This window comes from Nicotiana tabacum, unplaced genomic scaffold (genome assembly GCF_000715075.1).
Source record: "Nicotiana tabacum cultivar K326 unplaced genomic scaffold, ASM71507v2 Un00355, whole genome shotgun sequence".
Classification (NCBI taxonomy): Eukaryota; Viridiplantae; Streptophyta; class Magnoliopsida; order Solanales; family Solanaceae; genus Nicotiana; species Nicotiana tabacum.
Window position 1 is genome coordinate 421 of NW_027438592.1, and position 24,620 is coordinate 25,040.

General features: G+C 37.1%; 1 protein-coding gene across 1 annotated transcript; it reads left to right on the top strand.

Moving 5' to 3' along the window:
- Positions 1-12,593: 12,593 nt before the first annotated feature.
- LOC142179107 (WAT1-related protein At1g25270-like) lies at positions 12,594-23,789 on the top strand. Its single transcript, XM_075248931.1, has 8 exons — positions 12,594-12,739; positions 13,216-13,278; positions 14,253-14,369; positions 16,179-16,434; positions 16,563-16,721; positions 17,716-17,867; positions 18,010-18,072; positions 23,762-23,789. Exons 1-8 carry the CDS (start codon positions 12,594-12,596, stop codon positions 23,787-23,789), a joined length of 984 nt encoding a protein of 327 aa, XP_075105032.1.
- Positions 23,790-24,620: the final 831 nt, after the last annotated feature.

Here is a 24,620-nt window from a genome sequence, read left to right on the forward strand (position 1 = left end):
ATTGGCCTCAATCTTTTAATTTAAGATTTCAAACCTCGAAATAAAATTCAAATTCGGGTTATCCATAAGCCCACCAACCAAATCTATGTTTAAATTTCTAATTGGAGTCCATTTAGTCCTTCAAATCCTTAATTTAGTCTTTCTATGGCTTACACTTAAAGTAGCGAATTTCCACCATTAAATTTCATATTTTAATGACTAATTTTCAAGTAAAATCATCATATAAACTCAAGGTAATGATAAGAACACTAACCCCAATTCAAACATTGTGAAAACCCAATCCAACACTCTGGTTCCTGTAGACTGTAACATACTTACGAAGTCCAAAAGTAGAGAGAAATGCAAATGTTCACCAAATAGTCCAACACAGAGGCTCACGGTCACAGACTATTCGTCGCGTTCGCAAAGCCTAGGCCTGAGCAAGTTTTCGCTATCGCGGATTTAAGATCGCCATCATGGGCCTTGGGACCAACTCCAAATACAATCATTTTCAGATGTAGAATACTTACCCAGGTCGAAGTCGTGAAAAGTTTCTTTGCAATCGCCCAAATCCGAAACTAAAAACTCAAAAATGAATAAAAATGGCTAACACCTGATTTTTATGTATTATGTCCAGCATTTTCGCATATGTGGATTAAATTTACGCATCTGCGAGTTTGAATTTGTGAGAAAAAACTCGCATTTGCGGAACAGAGCATCCAAGCAGAGGACTGCATCTGCGGACCTTCACGTCACAGAAGCGCGAAGGAAGCCGCAGAAGCGAGACCTCCGCATTTGCGGTCTCTTAGCCGCAGAAGAGACATCGCTCCTGCTTGAAATGCACCGCAGAAGCGGCAAGGAAATGGCCAGTAACATCGTCATAGAAGCGACAAAAATTCCGCATAAGCGGCCCCGCACCTGCGGCCAAAATTGAGCAGGTGCGACGCACCAGAACCAAACATGTGTTTTTTAACAAAAATGGTCTGAAACTCGTTCGAAATTCACCCGAGCCCCTCAGGACCTCGTAGGAATATTCTAACAAGTCCCGTAATATAATACGGACTTACTCAGGGTCTCAAATCACGTCAAATAACATCGAAACTTTAATTCACACCTCGATTTAGACTTATGAGTTTCAAACTTTTCACTTTACAAAACTCGCGCTGAAATATATTAAATGAATCCGGAATGATTTTAAATTTGGCGCATAAGTCATAAATGACATAACAGAGTTATTCCAACTCTCGGAATCTCAATCCGAGTCCGATATCGATTAAGTCAAATTCACGGTCAAACTTTGAAATCTTTAAGCTTCCAAACTTCCAATTTTAAATAAATAACGATAACTTAAGTTAGGGACCTCCAAGTTAAATTCTGGGCATACGCCCAAGTCTCAAATCACGATACGGACCCACAGGGACCGTCAAAAGATCGATCCAAGTCTGTTTGTTAAACTGTTGATCAAAGTCAACTTAGTTGCATTTCAAAACATTATTTCTCATTTTTATCAATATTTTTCACATAAAAACTTTCCGAAAACATATACAGACTGCACACGCAAGTCGAGGAATGTTAAATGGTGCTATTCGAGATCTCAGAACATAAAAATGAATATTAAATTTAAAGATGACCTTTCGGTTAATCACATTCTCCACCTCTAAAACAAACATTTGTGCTCGAATGGAATTAAAACAAAGTACCTAGGCTAGTAAAAAGGTGTGGATATCTACTCTGCATGTCCGATCAGACTCCCAGGTAGATGCTTCAACTGGTTGACCTCTCCATTGTACTCAAACTGATGGATAACACTTAGACCTTAACTGTCGGAGGGCTAGAATAACTATCGGCTCCTCTTCATAAGTCAAATCCTTGTCCAACTAGACTGAGCTGAAATCTAACACATTGGACGGATCACCATAATATTTCTGGAGCATAGAAACATGAAACACCGGATGAACTGCTGATAAACTAGGTGGTAGTGCAAGCAAGGGCTACTTCGCCCACCCTTTCAAGAATTTCAAAGGGTCCGATATACCTAGGTCTCAACTTTCCCTTCTTTCCAAACCTCATTACACACTTCATAGGTAAAACTCGGAGCAATACTCTTTCTCCAACCATGAATGCAACATCACGAATTTTAAGGCCGGCATAACTCTTTTGCCTAGACTGAGTTGTGCGAAATCGATCCTAAATAATCTTGACCTTATTCAAGACATCCTGTACCAAATCTGTACCCAACAACTGAGCATCTCTCGGTTCAAACCAGCCAACTGGAAAACGATATCGTCTCCCGTATAATGCTTCATATGGAGCCATCTGATTGCTCGACTGGTAGCTGTTATTATAGAAAAACTTTGCAAGCGGCAAGAATCGATCCCAAGAACCTTCGAAATCCAAAAAACAAGCGTGAAGCATATCTTCCAATATTTGAATAGTGCGCTCGGACTGTCAGTCCATCTGAGAATGAAATGTCGTACTCAAATCAACCCGCGTGCCTAATTCATGTTGTACAGCCCTCTAGAAGTGCGAGATGAACTGCGTACCTCGATTAGAAATGATAGACACGGGCACACCGTAAAGGCAAAAAATCTCACTGATGTAAATCTCAGCTAACCACTCTGAATAATAGGTAACTACTATTGCAATGAAATGTGCTGACTTGGTTAACCTGTCCACAATGAACCATACTGCATCGAACGTTCCCTGAGTCCGTGGAAGACCAACAACAAAATACATAGTGATACGCTCCCACTTTCACTCAAGAATTTCTAACTTCTGAAGCAAAACCACCAGGTCTCTAATGCTTATACTTGACTTGCTGACATTTTAAACACTGAGCTACATATGCAACTATATCCTTCTTCATTCTCCTCCATCAATAATGTTGCCGCAAATCTTGATACATTTTGGCGGCACCAGGATGGATAGAATACCGGGAACTGTGGGCCTCTTCCAGAATTAATTCACAAAGCCCATCGACATTGGGCACACAGATACGACCTTGCATCCGCAGAACTCCATCATCCCCCACAGCAACTTGTTTGGCACCACAGTGTCGCACTGTATCCTTAAGAACAAGTAAATGAGGATCATCATATTGTCGCTCTCTGATACGCTCATACAAGGAAGACCGAGCGACTGTGAAAGCTAGAACCCGGCTGGACTTTGAAATATCTAACTTCACAAATTGATTGGCCAAAGTCTGAACATCTGCATCTAACAGCCTCTCACCAACCGGAATGTACGCAAGGCTACCCACACTCACAACCTTTCTACTCAAAGCATCGGCCACCACATTGGCCTTTTCGGGATGATACAAAATGATGATATCATAGTCTTTCAATAGCTCCAACCATCTTCTCTGCCTCAAATTGAGATCTTTTTGTTTGAACAGATATTGTAGACTACGATGATCAGTGAATACCTCACACGAGACACCGTAAAGGTAGTGCCTCCAAATCTTCAGTGCATGAACAATGCCTGCCAATTCTAAGTCAGGAATATGTTAAATTGAACCTTCAACTTCCGCAACGCATATGCAATCACTCTTCCATCTTGCATTAATACTGCATCAAGCCCAATGCAAGATGCATCACAATAAACCGTATAAGATCCTGAACTTGTGGGAAAATCCAAGACTGGCGTCGTAGTCAAAGCAGTCTTGAGCTTCCGAAAGCTCAACTCACACTCGTCTGACCATCTGAATGAGGCACCCTTCTGGTCAATTTTGCCAATGGAGATACTATAGATGAAAACCCCTCCACAAACCGGCGATAATAACCTGCCAACCCCAGGAAACTCCGAATCTTTATAGTTGAAGTAGGTCTAGGCCAATTCTGAATTGTCTCAATCTTCTTAGGATCCATTTTTATGCCTTTTACCGATACAACATGCCCCAAAAAAGCAACTAAGTCTAACCAAAATTCGAATTTTAAAATTTTGGCATATAACTGATTATTCTTCAAAGTCTGAAGCTCAATCCGAAGAAGTTGCTCAAGCTTCTCTCAACTGCTGGAGTAAATCAAGATAGCATCAATGAATACAACAACAAAAGAATCCAAATAGGGCTTGAATACCCAGTTCATCAAATCCATAAATGCTGTCGGGGCATTTGTTAGCCCAAATGACATCACTGGGAATTTATAATGCCCATACCGAGTCCGAAAAGTTGTCTTAGGAACATCAGATACCCTAATCTTCAACTGATGGTAACCATTCTTCAAATCGATCTTTGAAAATACCTTGGCACCTGAAGCTGATCAAATAAGTCATCAATTCTTGGCAACAGATACTTATTCTTGATAGTATCCTTGTTTAACTGCCGATATCTATACACATCTGCATTAAACCATCTTTTTTCTTTACAAATAACACAGGTGCACCCCAGGGTGAGATGCTAGGTCTAATGAATCCCTAATGAAGCGAGTCTTGTAACTGCTCCTTTAATTCCTTTAGCTCCGCCGGGGCCATACGGTATGGTGGAATAGAAATGGGATGGTTTTCGGAGCCAAATCAATACAGAAATCAATATCTCTGTCGGACGGTATCTTCGAAAAATCTGTAGGAAATACATCTGGAAACTCACAGACAACTGCGACGAAACCCATAGAAGGAATATCCGCACTAGAATCGCTAATATGCGCCAAATAAGCTAGACAGCCCTTCTCGACCATATGTCGAGCCTTCACATAAGAGATAACCCGGCTGGTAGAATTGCCAGGAATATCTTTCCACTCTAATTGAGGCAGCCCCAGCATGGCTAAGGTCACCATTTTGGCCTAACAATCCAATATAGCATGATAAAGTGACAGTCAATCCATACCCAAGATGACATCAAAATCTACCATATCAAGTAGTAGAAGATCCATGCTAGTGTCAAGACTCTCAATAGTAACCACACACGAATGACAGACATGATCTACCGCAACATAATCTCCCATCGGTGTGTACACACACAGAAGCACTCAGAGAAATACGAGGCACAACCAGATATGAAGAAAAATAGGAGGACACATAGGAATAAGTAGATCCTAGATCAAATAGAACTGGGGCATATCTATGGAAAACTGGTACAATACCTGTGATCACAACATTGGATGACTCGGCCTAAGGCCTAGCTGGAAAAGCATAAAATAGGGGATGGGCCCCACCACTCGAAGCTACATCTATGGGATAGCTTCTAACTGGATGGCCTCCATCTCTAATAACCTGACCTCCACCTCTGGTTGCCTGACCCCTACCTCTAGATGGATGAGCGGGCGGTGAAGCAACCGATGCCGGGACCATGGCACGAGAACCCTGCTACTGTGAGTTGCCCGGTGCCCGAGAGAAAAATATTGCAATGTGCCTCGGATCACCACAAATATAACAGGACCTCAGTTGTTGTGACTATTAACATTGTCGACATGAGTAACCACTCTGAAAACTCTAGAGCGGAAGTGCACTAATAAGAGCTGGTGGTGCACTGTAGGCTAGCTGGTCAGAATGAGACATATGAGGGTCGCGGCCACCCGAAACATTATGGGATGCCTGGAGCGCTAAATAAAACAGCATGAGAGGATGCCCCTACTAAAATTACCCCTGCCTCCATACGCGGTTCCACTGAATCCACCAAAATGACGAGACCTCTTATCAGAGCCCTGCCATCTCTCCTGTGCAACAATGATATCGATCCTCCTAGCAACATTAACAGTCGCCTCAAAGGAAATCTCACCCTCGGTTTCCTTGGACATCTGAAGCCTGATAGGGTGAGTGAGTCCATCAATAGACCTCCTCACCCTCTCTCCATCGGTAGGAAGTTAAAGGAGAGAATGATGGGCTAGATCCACAAAACGGGTCTCGTACTAAATAACAATCATACTGCCTTGTGGGAGGCGCTCAAACTGCCTGCGGTAATTCTCTCGCAGTGTGATAGGGAGAATATTCTCTAGAAATAGCTGTGAGAACTACTCCCAAGTAAGTGCATGCGACCCAGCTGGTCTGCTCAACACATAATCTCTCCATCACCTCTTAGCGGAACCCGTCATCTGAAATACAGCAAAGTAAATCACGTTGCTTTCAACTATTCCTATGTTCTGCAACACCTCATAACAACGGTCAAGATAATCCTGTGGGTCCTCAAAAGGTGTACCACTGAAGTGAACTGGAAAGAGCTTAGTAAACTTGTCGAATCTCAATAAAGCCTCAGAAGACATGGTGGGCCTATCACCGGCCTGTGCCGCAACAACTGGCTGAACTACCCCAATTGGTGGGACTGCTAGAGCCTGATTCTGGGAAGCCATCTGCTCCGGAGCGGGAGTAATGCGATTCTGTGCTCCTCCCCCAGCCTGTGAGACGGCCGGTGTCACTTGAAATGTACCATTCTGGGCCACACCCTCCATTAGGCTCACCAAACGGACTAGAGCGTCCTGAAGTACTAGAGTAGCTATGAATCCTTCCGGGACCTGAACTGGTCCAACAGGTACAGTCTGAGTTGGAAACTCCGCTTCCAAATCCACCTGAGGTTCTACAATAGGTGTTGTTGCTCTATATCTAGACTGAGCTCTACCTCTGCCTCTACCTCAGCCTTTAGCGCAACCTCGGCCTCGGCCCCTACCCCTAGTCATAGTTGCCACTAGAGGCTTTGGCTCTGATCCGGCGGTAGATGTAGTACATGTTCTCATCATCTGTGAGAGAATAAGAATAGAATGGTTCAATTATCGTTGATAGAATAAAATCGCACGAAATAATAAGAAAGAAGTGATATTGTTCCTAAACTCCATAGCCTCCGGAAGATAAGTACAGACGTCTCCGTACTGATCCTTCAGACTCTACTAAGCTTGCTCATGACTCGTAAGACCTAAGTAACCTAGTGCTCTGATACTAACTTATCACGACCCGAAATCCCCACCTTCGGGACCGTGTTGGATCCTAACATTTCACTTGCTAGGCAAGTCAACGTTAGAATAATCTTAACAATTTTTAAACAAATAAAATTAAATGGAATTCGGTTACGGAAATAAAGTGCGAAAAACCATAACAACCGAATCATCAAAATACATTCCCAAATCTGGTGTCATAAGTGCACGAGCACCTAGAATAATACAAATAAAGGTCAGGATAAAATTTAAGTTATTTGAAAGATAATACACAACTAAGATAAGGTATAAGGGGACTTCAGAACTGCGGGCGTTGTGCAGCTATACCTCAAGTATCTTCTAGGTAGTTGAATCCGAGCATGTCTATGGTATGCCGTTGGTACCAACTCTAAAATCTGCACAAGAAGTGCTGAGTGTAGCATGAGTACAACCGACCCCATGTACTCTGTAAGTAACGAGTCTAACCTCAACAAAGTGGTGACTAGGCTATGACAAGACACATACGTAAACAACATGTACAAGTATATACAAATACGAAGCAACAATGAACACAATAATTAACAATTTACAAATTTGGGAGGGAACATGCGAAGGGGAATGATATAAAAATTTCAATAGGAGAAGGGTCACGTAAAAGCCAATTAATTCATCAACAATAAAATAAGTAGTTGATAATAAGAAAATGGCACGGCACCACCCTTCGTGCTTTTACTCTCATCCTGACCATAAAATGATGAATAAATAATATGAATGGCACGTCATCGCCCTTCGTGCTTAAACTCTCTTTCTTGCCACGGTATGATGAATAAATAATTTAAATGGCACGATATTACCCTTCGTGCTTTAACTCTCTTCCTCACTTCATAAATCAATAAATAATAATGTGAGAATTGCATGGCATCACCCTTCGTGCTTTTACACTCTTTCTCACCATGACAATGATAATATAAATGACACGGAATCACCCTTCATGCTTTTACACTCTTTCACAATATTCAACAATAATTAAACTAGCAATTCATGAATAATGATCAAATAAATAATAATAAACTTAAGCATGAATGTCTTAATTAAATAGGAAATTATTCACAATTAACAAATTTCACTTGCATGCTTTGACTCAATCACAACTCACAAGTACTTGCCACCTCACATATACGTTGTACCCGCACATTAAATCAAGTAGCAAATAGACAAACAAGTCTTACTCGCTCAAGTCAAGGTTAACCACGACACTTATCTTGTTTAAAAAATTTCAAGTGATCACTCGACCACAGCCTTTCCTTTCGAATTAGCCTCCAAACCAATTAAACCTATCAAATTATCGGCCAACAATTCAATTAGAGCTTTAGAAATTATTCATAATTTGAAAGAGACTTAATTTAAGTCATTTTCAACCAAAAGTCAACATGGGGCTCACTTTTAGGAATCCGACAAAAAATTACGGAATACGGACACATGTTCCGATACGAGTTCAACCATACTAAAATTATATAATTCCGACATTGGATTGCTTTTCAAATCCTAAAGTTTCATTTTTGGAAAGTTTTACAAAAAAGCTAATTTCTTCCATATAAACCCGAAATAAATGATGAATATAAACATGGATTTACGAAATATAATCAGACATGTGTTCATGAACAAAAATGATCTGAAACTCGTCTGAAACTTACTCGAGCCCCTCGGGACTTCGTCTAAATATTTCAACAAGCCCCGTAACATAATGCGAACTTACTTGGGGTCTAAAATCACGTCAAATAACGTGGAAATTATAATTCACGGCTCGATCCGGACTTATGAGTTTCAAACTTTTCACTTTACAAAACTCGCGCCGAAACGTATTAAATGAATCCGGAATGATTTCAAATTTGGCGCACAAGTCATAAATGACATAACGATGCTATTCCAACTCTTAGAATTTCAATCCGAATCAGATATCGATAAAGTCAAATTGATAGTCAAATTTTGGATTCTTTAAACTTTCAAACTTCCAATTTTCAATAAATGGCGATAACTCAAGCTAGAGACCTCCAAATTAAATTCCGGGAATACGCCCAAGTCCCAAATCACGATACAGACCTACCGGGACCATCAAAACATAGATCTGGATCTATTTGCTAAAGAAAGATCGAAGTCAACTCAGTTAAGTTTTAAACCATTATTTAACATTTTTATCAATTTATTTCACATAAAATATTTCCGAAAATATATACACACTGCGCACGCAAGTCGAGGTATCTTGATCCCAAATTTCCTCTGTAGGATGTCGTGATGGCACCTAGTCTCTAAGACTAGGTAAGCCTAATAATTTATGAAATAATTGAATGTAAATCTAAAATAAATAAAACTGCAATTCAAATAATTATAACTCCCAAAACCCGGTAGAAATAAGTCATAAGATACTACGAATTTATTCTAAGTGTCTCTATACATCAAAGTTCAAAGAGAATAAGGAAAATAACATAATAAGGATTGAAAGGGACTCCGAGGTCTGCGGGCATTGACAGATATACCTTAAGGTCTCCGCGTACGGCTAGTTACTGATGCCTGGTATGATAGGAAGTACGTGGATCTACACAAAAAAAATACAAAAGCGTAGTATGAGTATGGCACAGCGGTATCCAGTAAATGCCAAGCCTAATCTAGGTAGAGTAGTGACGAGATCAGGTCAGGCCCTACTAGAAATAATAAAAGACAAGGTGAAAATTTTAACAATACAATAATAATAAAATGACAATGGGAATGAATCAAGTAAGTAGCATGTCACAATTTAACTACACAGAATAAGGGCAAATAATATCTCGCGGAAGGAAAATAGAAATTTACAACTTTAAGGAAAATACAAAATAACCAAAGGCAAATGCAGCAATAACGAAATATCAACAAGGGCACTCCCGAGGTACCGCCTCGTAGTCCCAAATCATAAATAAATTCACAATATCTCATTTTCTTATATCACCGCGGGAGCCTTCACATTTAATTTTAAAGAAATCATTTCTCCCGAAATAGCATCCCGCGTTTTAGCCACCCTTATCATACCGCATGACTTCTAGTAGTTCCCCTACTAGCCACGCTTATCAAGCCACCCTTATCTCACCGCATGTGTTTCAACTCTCAGACCTTATACCACCGCATGCGTATCAATCAGTCGAAGGTTAGACGGACTTATTCACGCGATCGCGAAGCATTAGGCGTGTGGCCCAGCTTCTTCCTCCTTTCCTCTTCGCGAACGCGACCTAGCCCACGCGTTCGCGATGCTCAGTTTCCTTAAGATATGTGATCGCGGTTCCCTACACGCGATCGCGTAGAGTAAAAATCTCCACTGCCCACTTAACCCTACGCGATCACAGACCTTCTCACGCGGTCGCGTAGAAGAAAACCAGACCTATGCACCAGAAAACCTGAGCAAAACACCAAATCCAAAAATTGATTTGTTAGCCATCCGAAACTCACCCAAGGCTCCCGGGACCTGAACCAATTACACCAACAAGTCCTAAAATATCATACGATCTTAGTCGAAGCCTAAAATCACATCAAACAACGCTAAAAATACGAATCATACCCCAATTCAAGCCTAATGAAATTAAGAAATTCCAACTCTTACATTCGATGCTGAAACCTATCAAATCAAGTCCGGTTGACCTCAAATTTTGCGCACAAGTCATAAATGACATAACAGACCTATTCAAATTTTCAGAACTAGATTCCAACCCCGATATCAAAAAGTCAACTACTCGGTCAAACTTCCAAACTTAAATTTCTATTTTAGCCATTTCTAGCTTAATTTAACTACGAGCTTCCGATTAACAATCCGGACACTCTCCTAAGTCCAAAATCACCATACAGAGCTATTGGAATCATCGAAACTCTATTACGGGGTCGTTTACACATAGGTCAACCTTTTCAACTTAAGTTTTCATCTTGGAGACTAAGTGTCTCAATTCATTTCAAAATCTCAACGGACCCGAACTGACTACCCCGAAAAGTCACATAACAGCTATAAAGTACAAAATGAGCAGTAAATGGGGGAACAAGACTACAACTTTCAAAATAACCGGCCGAGTCGTTACACAAGGAATACTAAATGGTGCTATTCGAAGTTTCAAAACACATAAATAAATATTAAATTTAAAAATAACATTTCGGATCATCACAATTTGAATATTAGATCAGCCTCTGTTCGCGAAGGGTAAGCGGAGTCCCTCCCCGCTATCGCGAAACATGCCCAGCTCCACATTCTGCGATTGCGGCCTAGTGCTCGCAATTGCGACGCATCAGGTACCAGAAATTTGTGATGCAAATTTTAAATTCCAATAATTAAGTGTCGGAATCTATCCTCGAGTCTCAACTCAACAATTCCAACGTGTACAAAGGTTCAAAGCATATATGGGGCACAACTATTCAGATAGAGAGATTGAGTTGTTATCGTTATGCTTTAATTTTTTATTTTATAACTCAAATATATTATTTATTACTATTTATGTGTTTTTAAGTGTACTTAGTGACAACGGGTACACACTCAAAACGCACGCCCAAAAACTAGTAGATAAAATGTAACGAATATATTATTTTGTGAAACTTTTGCCGATTCATTTATTTATCGGCTTTTGTAGGTGAAGCAAATAACAAAGGATAGACAAAAGCAGTGAAGACCTTACATAACAGTATTGTTTGATCGTTGTTAGATGCTCAAATATTTTATGATTATATTTTTATGAACTTATTGCAAATTTATTCATGCTAATCCTTGAATTGTCAAATAATACTATATATTTTTCGTTATATATGAATAAAAACTAATCGAATATTTTGAATTATGATTTTGTTAATCAATAGTTTCCTTCGTGGTTTACATAAATTTCAGTGCATTTATTATGATTCATTATATGGTAAATAATTATTTACATCCAAATAGAAGGGTACATCGTTGCACAAAATAATATAGCAGTGCTTTTGAACCGTTCAATTTGATTAAATAACCGATGCAATAGATCGGCCAGCGAAAAAAGTATAGATATTGCAACGGTATTTCTACCTATTGCAACGGTTTTGGCACTGTTGTCATATGCCTATATTCTAGTAGATTTCAACGAAGGATTCCTGTTAATATGTCATCACAAGCATTTTAAATTGGTGTTCATCTAGTGGTAAATAATTTTGACCATTCTTTATAGTTTTATAAAAGCATGCTTGAAATCAATGTTTGAATTGACTAGCAACTAAAGATACATAAAATTTTAATTTTTTAAGTTTCATTAAAATGTACTTAAAGGATTATATCGATTCTTTTTTTCAGCTATAAATAGGTCTCTTTGTACTAGTCATTTGCATCAAGTTAGTCGAGAAACATTATCTTTCTAGCAATGTTCTTTCTTCCCTCTATTCTAGTATATTCCTCTTGCTTAAACAACTATTTCCTCCGTCTCATTTTGTGAGTATTCTTCCTTTCGGTCCCAAAAAGAATATTATTTTTCTTTATTTAAAAATAATTCATCTTTAGATTTCTACTTTATCGTTAATGAATTGATTTACAGTTACATAAATATTTAAGGTTTGTTTTAGACCACTAATTTAAAACTCTTTCTTTTTTTCTGAAACTCCTGTGTCGAGTAAAACATCGCCATATAAAATGGGACATAGGGAGTATTTCTTTAGTAAATATCATATCGAATCAAATAGTGTCATATAAACCGAGACCGAGGGAGTACTACACAGGAAATGAGTAATTTCCTTCAAAGGACAAACCATATAATAGCCATGGTTGTTGTTGCCTTGCTATTGGGAGGCAACATTTTATTGTCGAAAGTGGCGACAGAAGATGGAATGTCAGTCAGAATAATGGTCGTATATCGCTGGATTTTCTCTGCAGCTTTTCTTGGCCCCGTCGCCCTTGTGGTTGAGTGGTAATTACTCAATACTAAAAACACCCTAATTTCTCATGAAATTCGAAAATTTTCGTCGGTAATAATTTCGACTGATTTTTTGTCGGAAATTTCTTACCGAAGAATCAATTTCTGAAGTGACGGAACGTCCGTCAGAAATGCGCGTTCTTCATTAATATAAGCATATATTCCGTGTTTATTTAACTTCGGTTTAACTAGTAGAGATTTTGTGTTAATGATATATATATAGTATGTACGATTATCCTTTTTTCTTTTTGAACTTTTCCGGTGAGAGATTACTCACATTGTCGATCCCAAACACAGATAAAGAAGAAAGGTTACAGTAGGCTGACAGTCGACGTAAAACTTGTTAATTCACGATAAATCTTCAAATATATGGAGTCTTTTTTTTTCTCTTTGGGACAAAATGAATTCATAATTATTTCAATAATTTTGTACGAATATCTCGTCTGACTAGTTTTTGGTTTCTAAAATAGGAGAAGAAGACCGAACATAACCTGGGCTTTCTTGCTACAAGCATTTATCTCAGGTTTACTAGGGTGAGTACTCTCTCTCTTGATTTTGAGTTTCAACTGAAATTACTGTATAAATATTTTTGTATGGATAATTTGACTCGGCATGAAATTTAAGAAACAAAGATTTTTTTAAAAAGCTTGCGGTCTTAATTAAACATGTCGTAATATTTGTGTGGTTATAAGACTTGTATATATGTCACAATATTTATGTCGCTATTGAAACTTTTCATTAAGCGTAAAATAAAAAGCTTAAAGCTTATTTTTTGCAAATGTAATAAAATGTCGTTCTTTTTTTAAACGGATCAATGAGAAAAAAATGTCATACAAATGGAACGGAGTGAGTACTTAAATAAAATAAATTCTAGAAAACTTAGGGAGCTGTAATCTCATAATATGAAGGTAGCTAGATATCTGCATTTTAGTAAACTACAAGAGAAGATGAGTCAATTATGCCTAACCTATTGTGTCAAACTTGGTAATTTTGTAAGAGTCTAAGTTATATACACCGTTAATGTAAAGAAATTTTTATACTATCATGTCTTATTTATTTGTTATAGTAGATAATGTGCCTCGTTTTCATGATTATAAATTTCACTTTTTAAAGACTTACATGTAAATATCCTTTAAATGATTTTTTTATACTAACAATGTATAAAACTTAAAATTATTGTGTATTTAAAAGGAAAAGGTGAAGCTTTATAAACAATATGCATCCTTCAAAAAAATTTGTTTTCTGAATTTTGTAGTTGCACTTTCTGATGCTAGGTGTCAAAAAAATGTATATATACTCAAAGAATGGTACGATATAAATTGCAATAATTCTTTTTATAACAATGAGAAATGTAGATTTAGTTTAACATACCAATACATTATTAATGTTGTAATAAATGAAGGGATGAGGCAAGAACAACCAATAATTGGATGTATTGTTATTTATAATGAGTTTGTTATAATTTACATCGTCGAATTAAACAAATTTTTTTATAATTATATAACAGGGGATCACTCTTCTGTAATCTGTTTTACGCAAGTATTGAATTGACATCTCCTGTATTTGTATCTGCAATTGATAATCTTGTACCAGCCATGACAATCGTTATCGCCATACTCTTCAGGTATGATCATTACGTAATATTATCCATATATAAAAACGAGACATTTTGCAGCAACAAAAAACAAAAACGTGAATTTCGTATATTTTTTGTGACACATCATTTACTTGTAACTTTAATATTATTCGCTAATAATAAAGTTGACAACATTATGAAGGTTATGAATTGTGATGCTGAGTGTAATCTTAAACTCAAGAATGCTGTGAAATGTTATCATAAAATAATGAAATATTAGAGGAAATATAATCTTATTACATAATAAGTGATTATGTTATCTCTAATCTCCAAGAAACACTTGATGCCAGAAGAAGAGGCGTATCTCGGATTTTTATAACATGGGTGCACTACTAAAGAAAAGAGAAAAAAGAAAGTATTCCGTGAGAATTGATCATACTCCTCCAGATCAATTCTAGATAATATGTACATAAAATATCTAATTTGATGGAGAGATCATTGGTTCACGTGCCCGTAAAATAGGCTATAAATCTGCCCCTCGCCAGAAGCAACGCCAGAGAAAAAAAGTCTAATTAAATGAACTTATTTATAGATTTTTAATACACATTTATAAAAATTATAATTAGTCAAATTCATTGGTAATATTGTCCGTTTTTAGACGAGATATGCGCGGTTTTGAAGCTTGTCATTGCAGTTATGATTTAGCTTCTCTTATATACCTGGCTAGCATTTCTTCCGTATTTTGTCGTAATTTTTCTTAAGTGTTATACGAGCCTTAAATATTTTAGTCCATTTGCATATTATATTCATGATATGTATCCATCAACCTGACTTCTTCAAAATACTGTTACAAATACACCTCTAATTTTTTTCTAACGGCAAGACCGATAAATGATCAAATTATTATTTTAATTCTTTGCATGTTATATACGCAGTTTACCATCAACAACTTAAAAAATTAAATTCAAGCTATGGTGGTTAGGATTTTATTTTGTCATCAAGATGTATCCATTAAAACTTTTTCAAGTTGGAAATTGAAAATTATATTTCTTCAAGTTGCTAATGCCCCTTTAGGACTTGATTAATCCGTCAATTAATTGTCTAGTTTCTTTGAACAAACTGGGTGATTTGTTTAATAAATTAAACATGAAGATAATACATGACACTAATCATTTATCAATACTGCAAAAAAATATTCAGTCAAATGAAATGGGCAAGTGATGAACCCTGTTTTCTTTTTGACCGAGAAAGTGAAAAATCTATCAACTTTGTTTGAGAAGAGAGTCACAGTCAAAACATGGATTATATACATAAATTATACATACACGAATATACATATATTATATTATATATGGATTATACATGTGGCGAGCCAATAAGCTTCTTATTTAGTGAAAAGCTTCCCTTGATGAGAGCAGAACTATCTATTTGAATTATTAAGAAAGTGATCATCTATTCTTGCTTTGAGGAGTAGATTGAAGGGCTTATGACTTCTCCTGCTAATGCTCCCGACTCGCATATGTTACGTAGGAGGCTAGTAATAATTTGTGTCATCGTGTACGATTAGCTCGCCTTGCGGAATCAAATGAATTAGATGTTTATATTATATATATATATATATATATATATATATATATATATATATATATATATATATATATATATATATATATCTGCTTGCTAGTTTTAGTTTATGCAATGGGGTAAACAACTATTTTGGTTCATTCTCTAATAATTTATAAATATATAAACCCTCCCCCCTCCCTAACCCCCCAAAAAATATTATCGTCCACTTGCATATTTTTTTCATGTGTTATGTATACATCAACCTCACTTTCTTCAAATTGATTTTCATAGATCGGAGAAATTGTCATTGCATAAAGTAAGTGGCAAAGCAAAGTCCCTTGGAACAATTATATGTGTCACAGGAGCCATGGTAATGACATTTTACAAAGGTCGACAACTTCCAATGTGGTCTTTTAAAATTCATTTTTTGCATCATACAACTACAACTGGATCACATGAAAAGTTACAATCTGGCAACAGCTTCTCCTTGGGTATAATACTTGCATTGAGATCGAGTTTCTGTTATGCACTCTGGACAGTATTACTCGTAAAAAAATTCGAAATTTATTTTTCATCTTTCGTCTTCAATATAATTAATTACAGAATGCAACTTACTTCTTATGCCTACACAACCAAATTTAGCCGAGAATTAAGTTCGTCTTTTATTTTTTATAGGAAAAGATAGGTAATGACTACCCATGTCATTACTCGAGTGCTGCTTGGATGAGCCTTATGGGAGCAATTCAGTCGACTATATTTGCATTATGTTTTGATCATGAAAGTAATCAATGGAAGCTTGGCTGGTCCATAAGGCTTTTCATCGTTCTTTATATGGTAAGAAAATAAAGTTTAAGGTATATATATCGTTAGTATAAAATATTTTTGCACAATCAAGTTACTATCGGGTAATCGATATTATTTTCAAGATTATAAATTTCATATTCTAAGGAGGCTTAGTTGCAGATATTTTCAGATTATTGATAGTGTAAAATATTTCTTACAATGATGGAAAACTATTCTACGTGTAAGGTTCATAATAGAGATCTGATACCATTCTAGTAAAAGAAAAAATCCGAAGAAAACGTATTTAGAGGAGCTTGAGGATTTTACTAGTTAGGTAAAATTTTATATATGCAATTATCATATTGATCTTTGAAAGATATGGTAAAACTTTACTCCTTTCTTTTAGTTTTAAATGCTTTTCATATGGTATTGAATGATCTTCTCCAAGAAATATTAAGTCATCGGTATAAATGTACATGTATGTTTTTTAAAAATCACTTCTAAAATTGTGCCCAATAGGAAGCCCGTATACTACGACAAATTGAGCTAATACTATTATTCAACTAATTCTTATTCTAGTGTTGATACTATTTTATTATAATGTATATTATTTGGATATTAATGTGTTTTCAAAAGAGTGATCATTAAAAATAGCATGCTTCTAATATTATTTAACAAATAAAATGAATAAACTACTGCACCTAAATTTCTTGCCATTTCTATGAAATCTAATTGTTAATAGTTAGATCATAAAAACTTACAATAAGTAATTTTTAATTTTCCTCCTGTTTGAAATTTGCATTGGGGATTGACTAATTTGGATTCGTATCGTGTAAGACCCATTAAGGAAAAACGCCCCCGGCTAGAATTTTTTCATACATAGAGCTTGAACTCAAAACTTTTAATTAAGGGAATAAAAAGATATCTACATATATACACCACAACCCTTGTCGGTTTATATTATGTAAGTAATTGTATGTAATAGCAAATACTGCATTAGCTTCCATATATTCGTATTATGCTAATAATCTTTTTGTTATGGTAGGGAGTTTTAGGGTCTGGGATTGTTGTTATTCTCATGACGTGGTGCTCCCAAAAAAGGGGTCCTTTGTTTGTATCAATTTTCAATCCTATGACACTTATTTTTGTAGCACTAGCAAGTGCAATGTTTCTTGACGAGGCAGTATATGTTGGAAGGTATAACGGATTATTCTTATGTTTTGTTGTAATTACGTTAACCTCCTAATTGAGTAAAAAATGTAAAATAGTTTAACAAATTTCAGTGATAAATTAACATAAATTCTGACATAGGATTCTTGGATCTACTTATTATCTACAGTGTCATAGGTGGTGGTTTGATAATAGCGGGATTATATCTTGTGTTGTGGGGGAAAGAAAAAGAGCGGAAGGCATTAAATCAATCAAGCAACGAAGAAGCCACACATAATGTTGAAGGAATCTAATTGTTGGGATAACAATTATAATTGCATCTAAAGACTGTAACGTAGCAAGATCAATGCATCAAAGTCATAAACTTTTTTTTATTGGGATGTCATCTTCTAAGGTTAAGTCTTAAAATTATATTTTGATAAGGATACAGAGAAGGTGTAAGTGTATATGCATAAATGCAGCTAAAGTACCACGGCCCAAAAATAGTGAATATATGAGTTAAAATATAATCATCTCTTATTTCATCGTAGTGTTTTTTTAATGGGTTATAAGTTTTTCCATTATATCAGAGCTTTCACAATTTAAATCTAAACTTTTGAAGTTTTCTCTTATCTATGAAGTCTCTAAGACTTAACATAATAAGTAAAAGAAAAGCTCGAGACAACCCCACGATACCCAACGAGTGAAGGGTTAGTATTGAAGATCTCAAATCTTTTAAGCTTGCAAGTAATTTGATTTTGATGCTTTTCACCTTTTTTTAAAGTTGGGGTTTTCCATTCTATTCCAACTTTTAGGCCATTAAGAAATTAGAAAGAAAATTTACCTCATATAACAAATGTATACGATATATTTATTATAAACCAAAATTATTTTAAAATATTATTTTTTATAACTAGCTTTTATATTTTATATCAAAATAAGTATTTATGGTATATACTACTATTGAAGCATGAAATAAGGCATGAAATACACTATTTATGTTTTTCCTCTCTCTTAGACAGCTGGACATACCTATTTTTAAGGTGATTGTTGTTACTGTATTCATGAATACATGGCGTGGTACAGCTAGACTGCCCTGATTTTAGGCGATTTTTACTGTTGCGTTCATGCGCAGATACATGTGAATACATGCGTGTACAACTGGACTGCCCTGATTTTAGGCGCTTTTTGCTATTGTATTTATGAATACATGACACGAATACATGTGAATACATGCACGTACAGCTGGACTGCCCTTATTTTAGGCGCTTCTTACTGTTGTATTTATGAATACATCAGCGCGAATACATATGAATACATGCACGTATAGCTGGATTGCCTTGATTTTTGGCGCTTTTTGTTGTTGTATTCATGAATACATGGCACAAATACATGTGAATACATGCGCGTACAACTGGACTGCCCTGATTTTTAGGTATTTTTTGCTGATGTATTCATGAATACATCAGCGCGAATACAACGAATACATTACTATAACAACTGAATAGTAGCTATAGAAAGTAATTATATATATGGTAGCTATAGAAAGTTAATAGCTACTAAACAATAGTGATTTCTGAAAATTTCTCAAATTAGAACAATGAAGATCTAATTGATGGGCTCAAACGACAAATGGGCTTCAAGTTTGCTTTCTCTCACCTTAAATTCTTGGTCAATAGGACCACCTTAAATTAATTGAATTAGACTTACAGAAATTTTCTTGGACCATTTCCACACTGTGACATTTCTTAAGCAGTGAACACAAAAACACTCTTGCATTTTTCTCATTTTTAGATGAGCAAATTGGAAAAATACCACGTTTTCTTCAATCTAATCAGTTTCTTTTAAGAAAAGAAGTTCTGTTCATCAATTAAGGGAGGCAAAATGATTCTGGTGAACACAGTCTCACATTTTATTTTAATCAAAATACCCGTATGATACCTTGCTTAACCAACAAATATAGACATGCGTGGTCAATAAACTTAACCCTATATATTAATAAAATCACAATACTATTTTCTGCATGATTAAAGTCAATAAACTTTATTCGTTGTATTATTTTTAATTATACAAAAATAATTTGTAATTGTATTGATACGAAACAGTAAAGTTCAGTGATCAAGCACGTGAAATTGGCCTTTTAAGTCAAGTCGTTGAATATATCACTAGCATTTATATATGGGATATTATTTATGTAACGACCCGACTTGTCGTTTTAAAAATTTACGCCCCGTACATCAACTTAAGGTCTCGAACAATTTTGTAATATGCATTATGACTTGTGTGTGGTTGAGTTTAGTTTTCGGACGATTTGGGATCAAATTGGGAGAACAATTCTTAATTAAGAATCTTAGAGAAAAGAGTTGACTAGAGAGTCGATTTTTAAGCAAACGACTCCGGAATGAAAGTTTTATGATACCAATAGCTTCGTGTGGTGATTTTAGACTTAGGAGTATGTCCGGATATTTATTTGGAAGTCCGTAGTTGATTTTGGCTTGAAATGGCGAAAGTTGAAAATGGAAGGTTTGAAAGTTTGACTAGGAGTTGACTTTATTGATATCGGGGTTGGAATCCGGTGATGAAAATTTTGATAGGTCTGTTATGTCATTTATTACTTGTGTACAAACTTTGAGGTCAATCGGACTTGATTTGCTATGTTTCTACATCGAACCTAGAATGTTTTGACATCGATTCTTCAAGAATACGTAGTATCACATTAAGCAAACGAGCTCCAAATTCAGGTTTAATTGAAGCATTAGATCCGTATTAAATCATTTCCCATCGCCAGCACTCAGGGTAGCGCGGGGCGTTGTCCCTGGTCCTAGGATTTCTTGCAGGTACTGGAACCAGCGCCAGAGGCAGCCCCCATAGCGGAGCTCTGACTCCTACCGCCCGTTCTCTATAGTAGCAGGTTCCTATCGGTCAGGTTCCGGGTATAGTACCTGTATAGCCTGTTATTCCGGTTCAGTCTGAGGTCAGGTCAGAGGCATCAGAAGAAGAACAAAAGAGACTTGAGAGATTTAAGAGGTATAATCCACCTACCTTCAGTGGCACAACTACCGAGGATGCCCACAGATTTCTAGAAAAGTGTCACGTATTCTCCGCACCATGGGTATTGTGGAAGTGAGCGGAGTTGCCTTTACTACATTTCAGCTGTCAAAAGCATCGTATCAATGGTGGCAAGCTTATGAAGAGGACAGACTAGTCGATGCAACGCACCCAACTTGGGCTCAGTTTTCAGAAATATTTTTGAAAGAGTTTGTTCCCCAGACTCTCCGAGATGCGTGGCGCACATAGTTTGAACGGTTACGTCAGGGCACCATGATGGTGTCAGAATATGTCATCAGGTTCAAAGATTTAGCCCTTCATACTCTTACTTTAGTTCCTTCAACCAGAGAGAGAGCCCATATATTCACTAAAGGACTCAGTTATGATCTTAGATTCTGTATGACTCTAAGATTACAAGATAATACTTCATTTCAGCAAGTGGTGGAGATTGCCAAGATGTTAGAACGTGTTTGGGGTGAGGAAAAGGAAAATAAGGAGACCAAGAGGTCTCAAGTTTCTAGAGAATTCACTGGATGCTACTCTGCAGCTATAACTCATTATGGCGGAGACTCGAGTAGTCGGACAGCTTAGTTCGCATATCAGATTACTCGGGGTCCACTAGTAATTTCTTTTAATGCACCACCTATACGAGACTCCTATAATGGTTATTCCAGTTATCCAACACAGACTCAGTATAAGCATCTGAACCCGCATAGGGATGTTATGAGTGTCATTATACTAGTCATATTATGAGAAATTTTTCCAGACTTTGGAGGGACATATTACATCAGAGCACTCAAGCCACGGGCTCCATTTCAGTTGCTACTCTACCTACATATGCAGTTAGGGGTGAAGGACAGGCGGGTAGAGGGCGTCCTAGAGGGGGAGGCCCAGCCCGTTGATATGTTTACTATGGTGTGTGTCACGACCCAAAAACCTAATCTGTCATGATGGCGCCTATCGTGGAACTAGGCAAGCCGACTCATTTCCAAACAAACTGATATTTTTATTTCAAAGATAATTTCAATACTATGTAACATAAAACCTTCATTTAAGGAGTTCAAATCAAGGAAAACAGAAGTGCGAAAAAGAAAAGCCTGACATCGGGTGTCACTAGTCATGAGCATCTACTACAATCTGTCTAACAATATCAAGGTTAACTCAACCTGAAAAATAGCTAAATACAACTAGAGGAAGATAAGAGGGAGAAGAGCAGGGGTTGCGATCGCCAAACAGCTACCTTGCTATCTCCAAGAAAATCTGCAACCAGAACACTTAATAACCGCTATTGTGTCCAGCTACACATGAATCTGCACACAAGGTGTAGGGAGTAACGTGAGTACGCTAACTCAGTAAGTAACGACAATAAATAAAGACTGAGTAGTAGTGACAAGCGATAAAGCATATAACGTTCATGTCATGAAATCTCAGTAAAGTATAACATACTTTAAAAATTATTATTTGAATCAAATCATCTCGTTTAAACCCAGTTTTAATAAAAATCATTTAAAGATATTTTTCCAACAGTTTTTCAAACAAAGGCTCTATACAAAGGTGAGCGAAAATAATGAAATCATAAACAGCCCCTCGGGCAAAAACATCACTCATATACAGCCCCTCGGGCAAACCTCACAGTCACTCTTGCCACTCGGGCATACCTTACAATCACTCTTGCCACTCGGACATACCTCACAATCACTCATGCCTCCCAGTCACTCAGCACTCGCACTCAGTAGGTACCTGCGCTCACTCGGGGTGTGTACAGAATTCGGAGGGATCCTTCAGCCCAAGCGATATAATCTGCACGGACAACTCATGTGCTGCACGGAAAACTCACGTGTTATAATAATAAAGTATGTTGCAGGCAGGCAGCCCCGATCTATACTCATCCTCACAAATCAGGCCCTCGGTCTCACTTAGTAATAAACCTCTCAAGCCACTCGGCCATTTCAGTAAAATAGGGCATTCGGCCCAAAACATTTATATGCATCAAAATAGAGCCATAAAATTGAGTTATGTGGTAAACAAGTATAAACATAACTGAGTATAGATTTTCAATCGAAAACAATGAGAAGATGGTAATAAACAACCCCTAAGGATCCAAACGGCATTGGCGCAAGGCCCAAACATGGCATTAAGCCTAATTTACAGAAATTCTTTCTAAAACATATAAGTATCATATGGTTTCAACAAAGTATGCAACTTTACAGTTGCTATGGGACGGACCAAGTCACAACTCCCCAACAGTACACACCCACACGCCCGTCACCTAGCATGTGCGTCACTAAAAATAGTAGAATGATACAAAATCTAGGGTTTCATACCCTCAGGACTAGATTTACAATCGTTACTTACCTCACACCGCGAAATTCTTATTCTGCAATGTCCTTTCCTCGTGAATTGGTCTCCAAACGCCTTGAATCTGGTCATATATAATTTGTTTCAATCAATAAAATTCATTGGAATTAATTCCGAAAGAAAAATATGATTTTCCATAAAAATCTAAAAATTAGCTCAAAACATCGCTCGTGGGGCCCATATCTCGAAACTCGATAAAAGTTACAAAATCCAGAAACCCATTCAACCACGAGTCTAACCAAACCAATTTTACCAAAATCCGACCCCAACTCGACCCTCAAATCTTCAATTTAAACCATGAGGGTTTTCAAATTTTTCCCAACTCAATTCACCAATTAAATGAAAAAAACAACCATGGATTCGGGTAATTTAACCAATATTGAGTTAAGAATGCTTACCCCATTATTTCCTATGAAAATCACACACAATCGCCTCAATTCCGGGCTCCAAATCGCCAAAAATAAAAATGGGACGAAGTCCCATGTTCAAAACTTAAACTCACTGCCCAGACTTTTCTTCTTCGCCAACGCGGTCAGTGTCTCGCGTTCGCGAAGCATAAAATAACTCCTGTCCAAATTCCTCCTTCGCAAATGCGACATCACCCTTGCGTTCGTGAAGCACAAAAATACCTCTGCCCCAATGCCTTCTACACGAACGCGTTCAGCCTATCGTGAATGCGACACCCCCTTACGCGAACGCGTAGACCAATTGCCTGGGGTCTTCGGTTGCTTCCTCTCTTCTTCGCGAACACGTAACACCTCTCGCTTTCGCGATGCACACCCAGTCCACCCTTTGCGAACGCGTGCTTCTTTTCGCAAACGCGAAGAGCAAATATTTCCAATCTCCCAGTTCCAAGTACAAAACCATATGGTGCATCAGAAAATAATTCCAGCAGAGCTCCAAGTACAAAATTCAACCCGTTAACCATCTGAAACTCACCCGAGCCCCTTGGAACCTCAACCAAATATACCAACAAGTCCTAAAATATCATACGGACTTAGTCGAACAACGCTAAAATCATGAATTACACCCCAATTCAAGCCTAATGAACTTTGAAATTTCTAATTTCTACAAACGACTCCGGAACCTATCAAATCACGTCCGATTGACCTCAAATTTTACACACAAGTCATAAATGACATAACAGAGGTATTCTAACTTTCAGAATCAAATTGCGACCTCGGTATCAAAAAGTCACCCCCCGGTCATACTTCTCAAAAATTAAACTTTCGGCATTTCAAGCCTAATTCTTCTACGAACCTCCAAATAATATTTCGGACACGCTCCTAATCCCAAAATCACCATACGGAGCTTTTGGAATTATCAGAATTCGAATTAGAGGTCGTTTATACATAGGTCCATATCTGGTCCACTTTTCTAACTTAAAATTTTCTA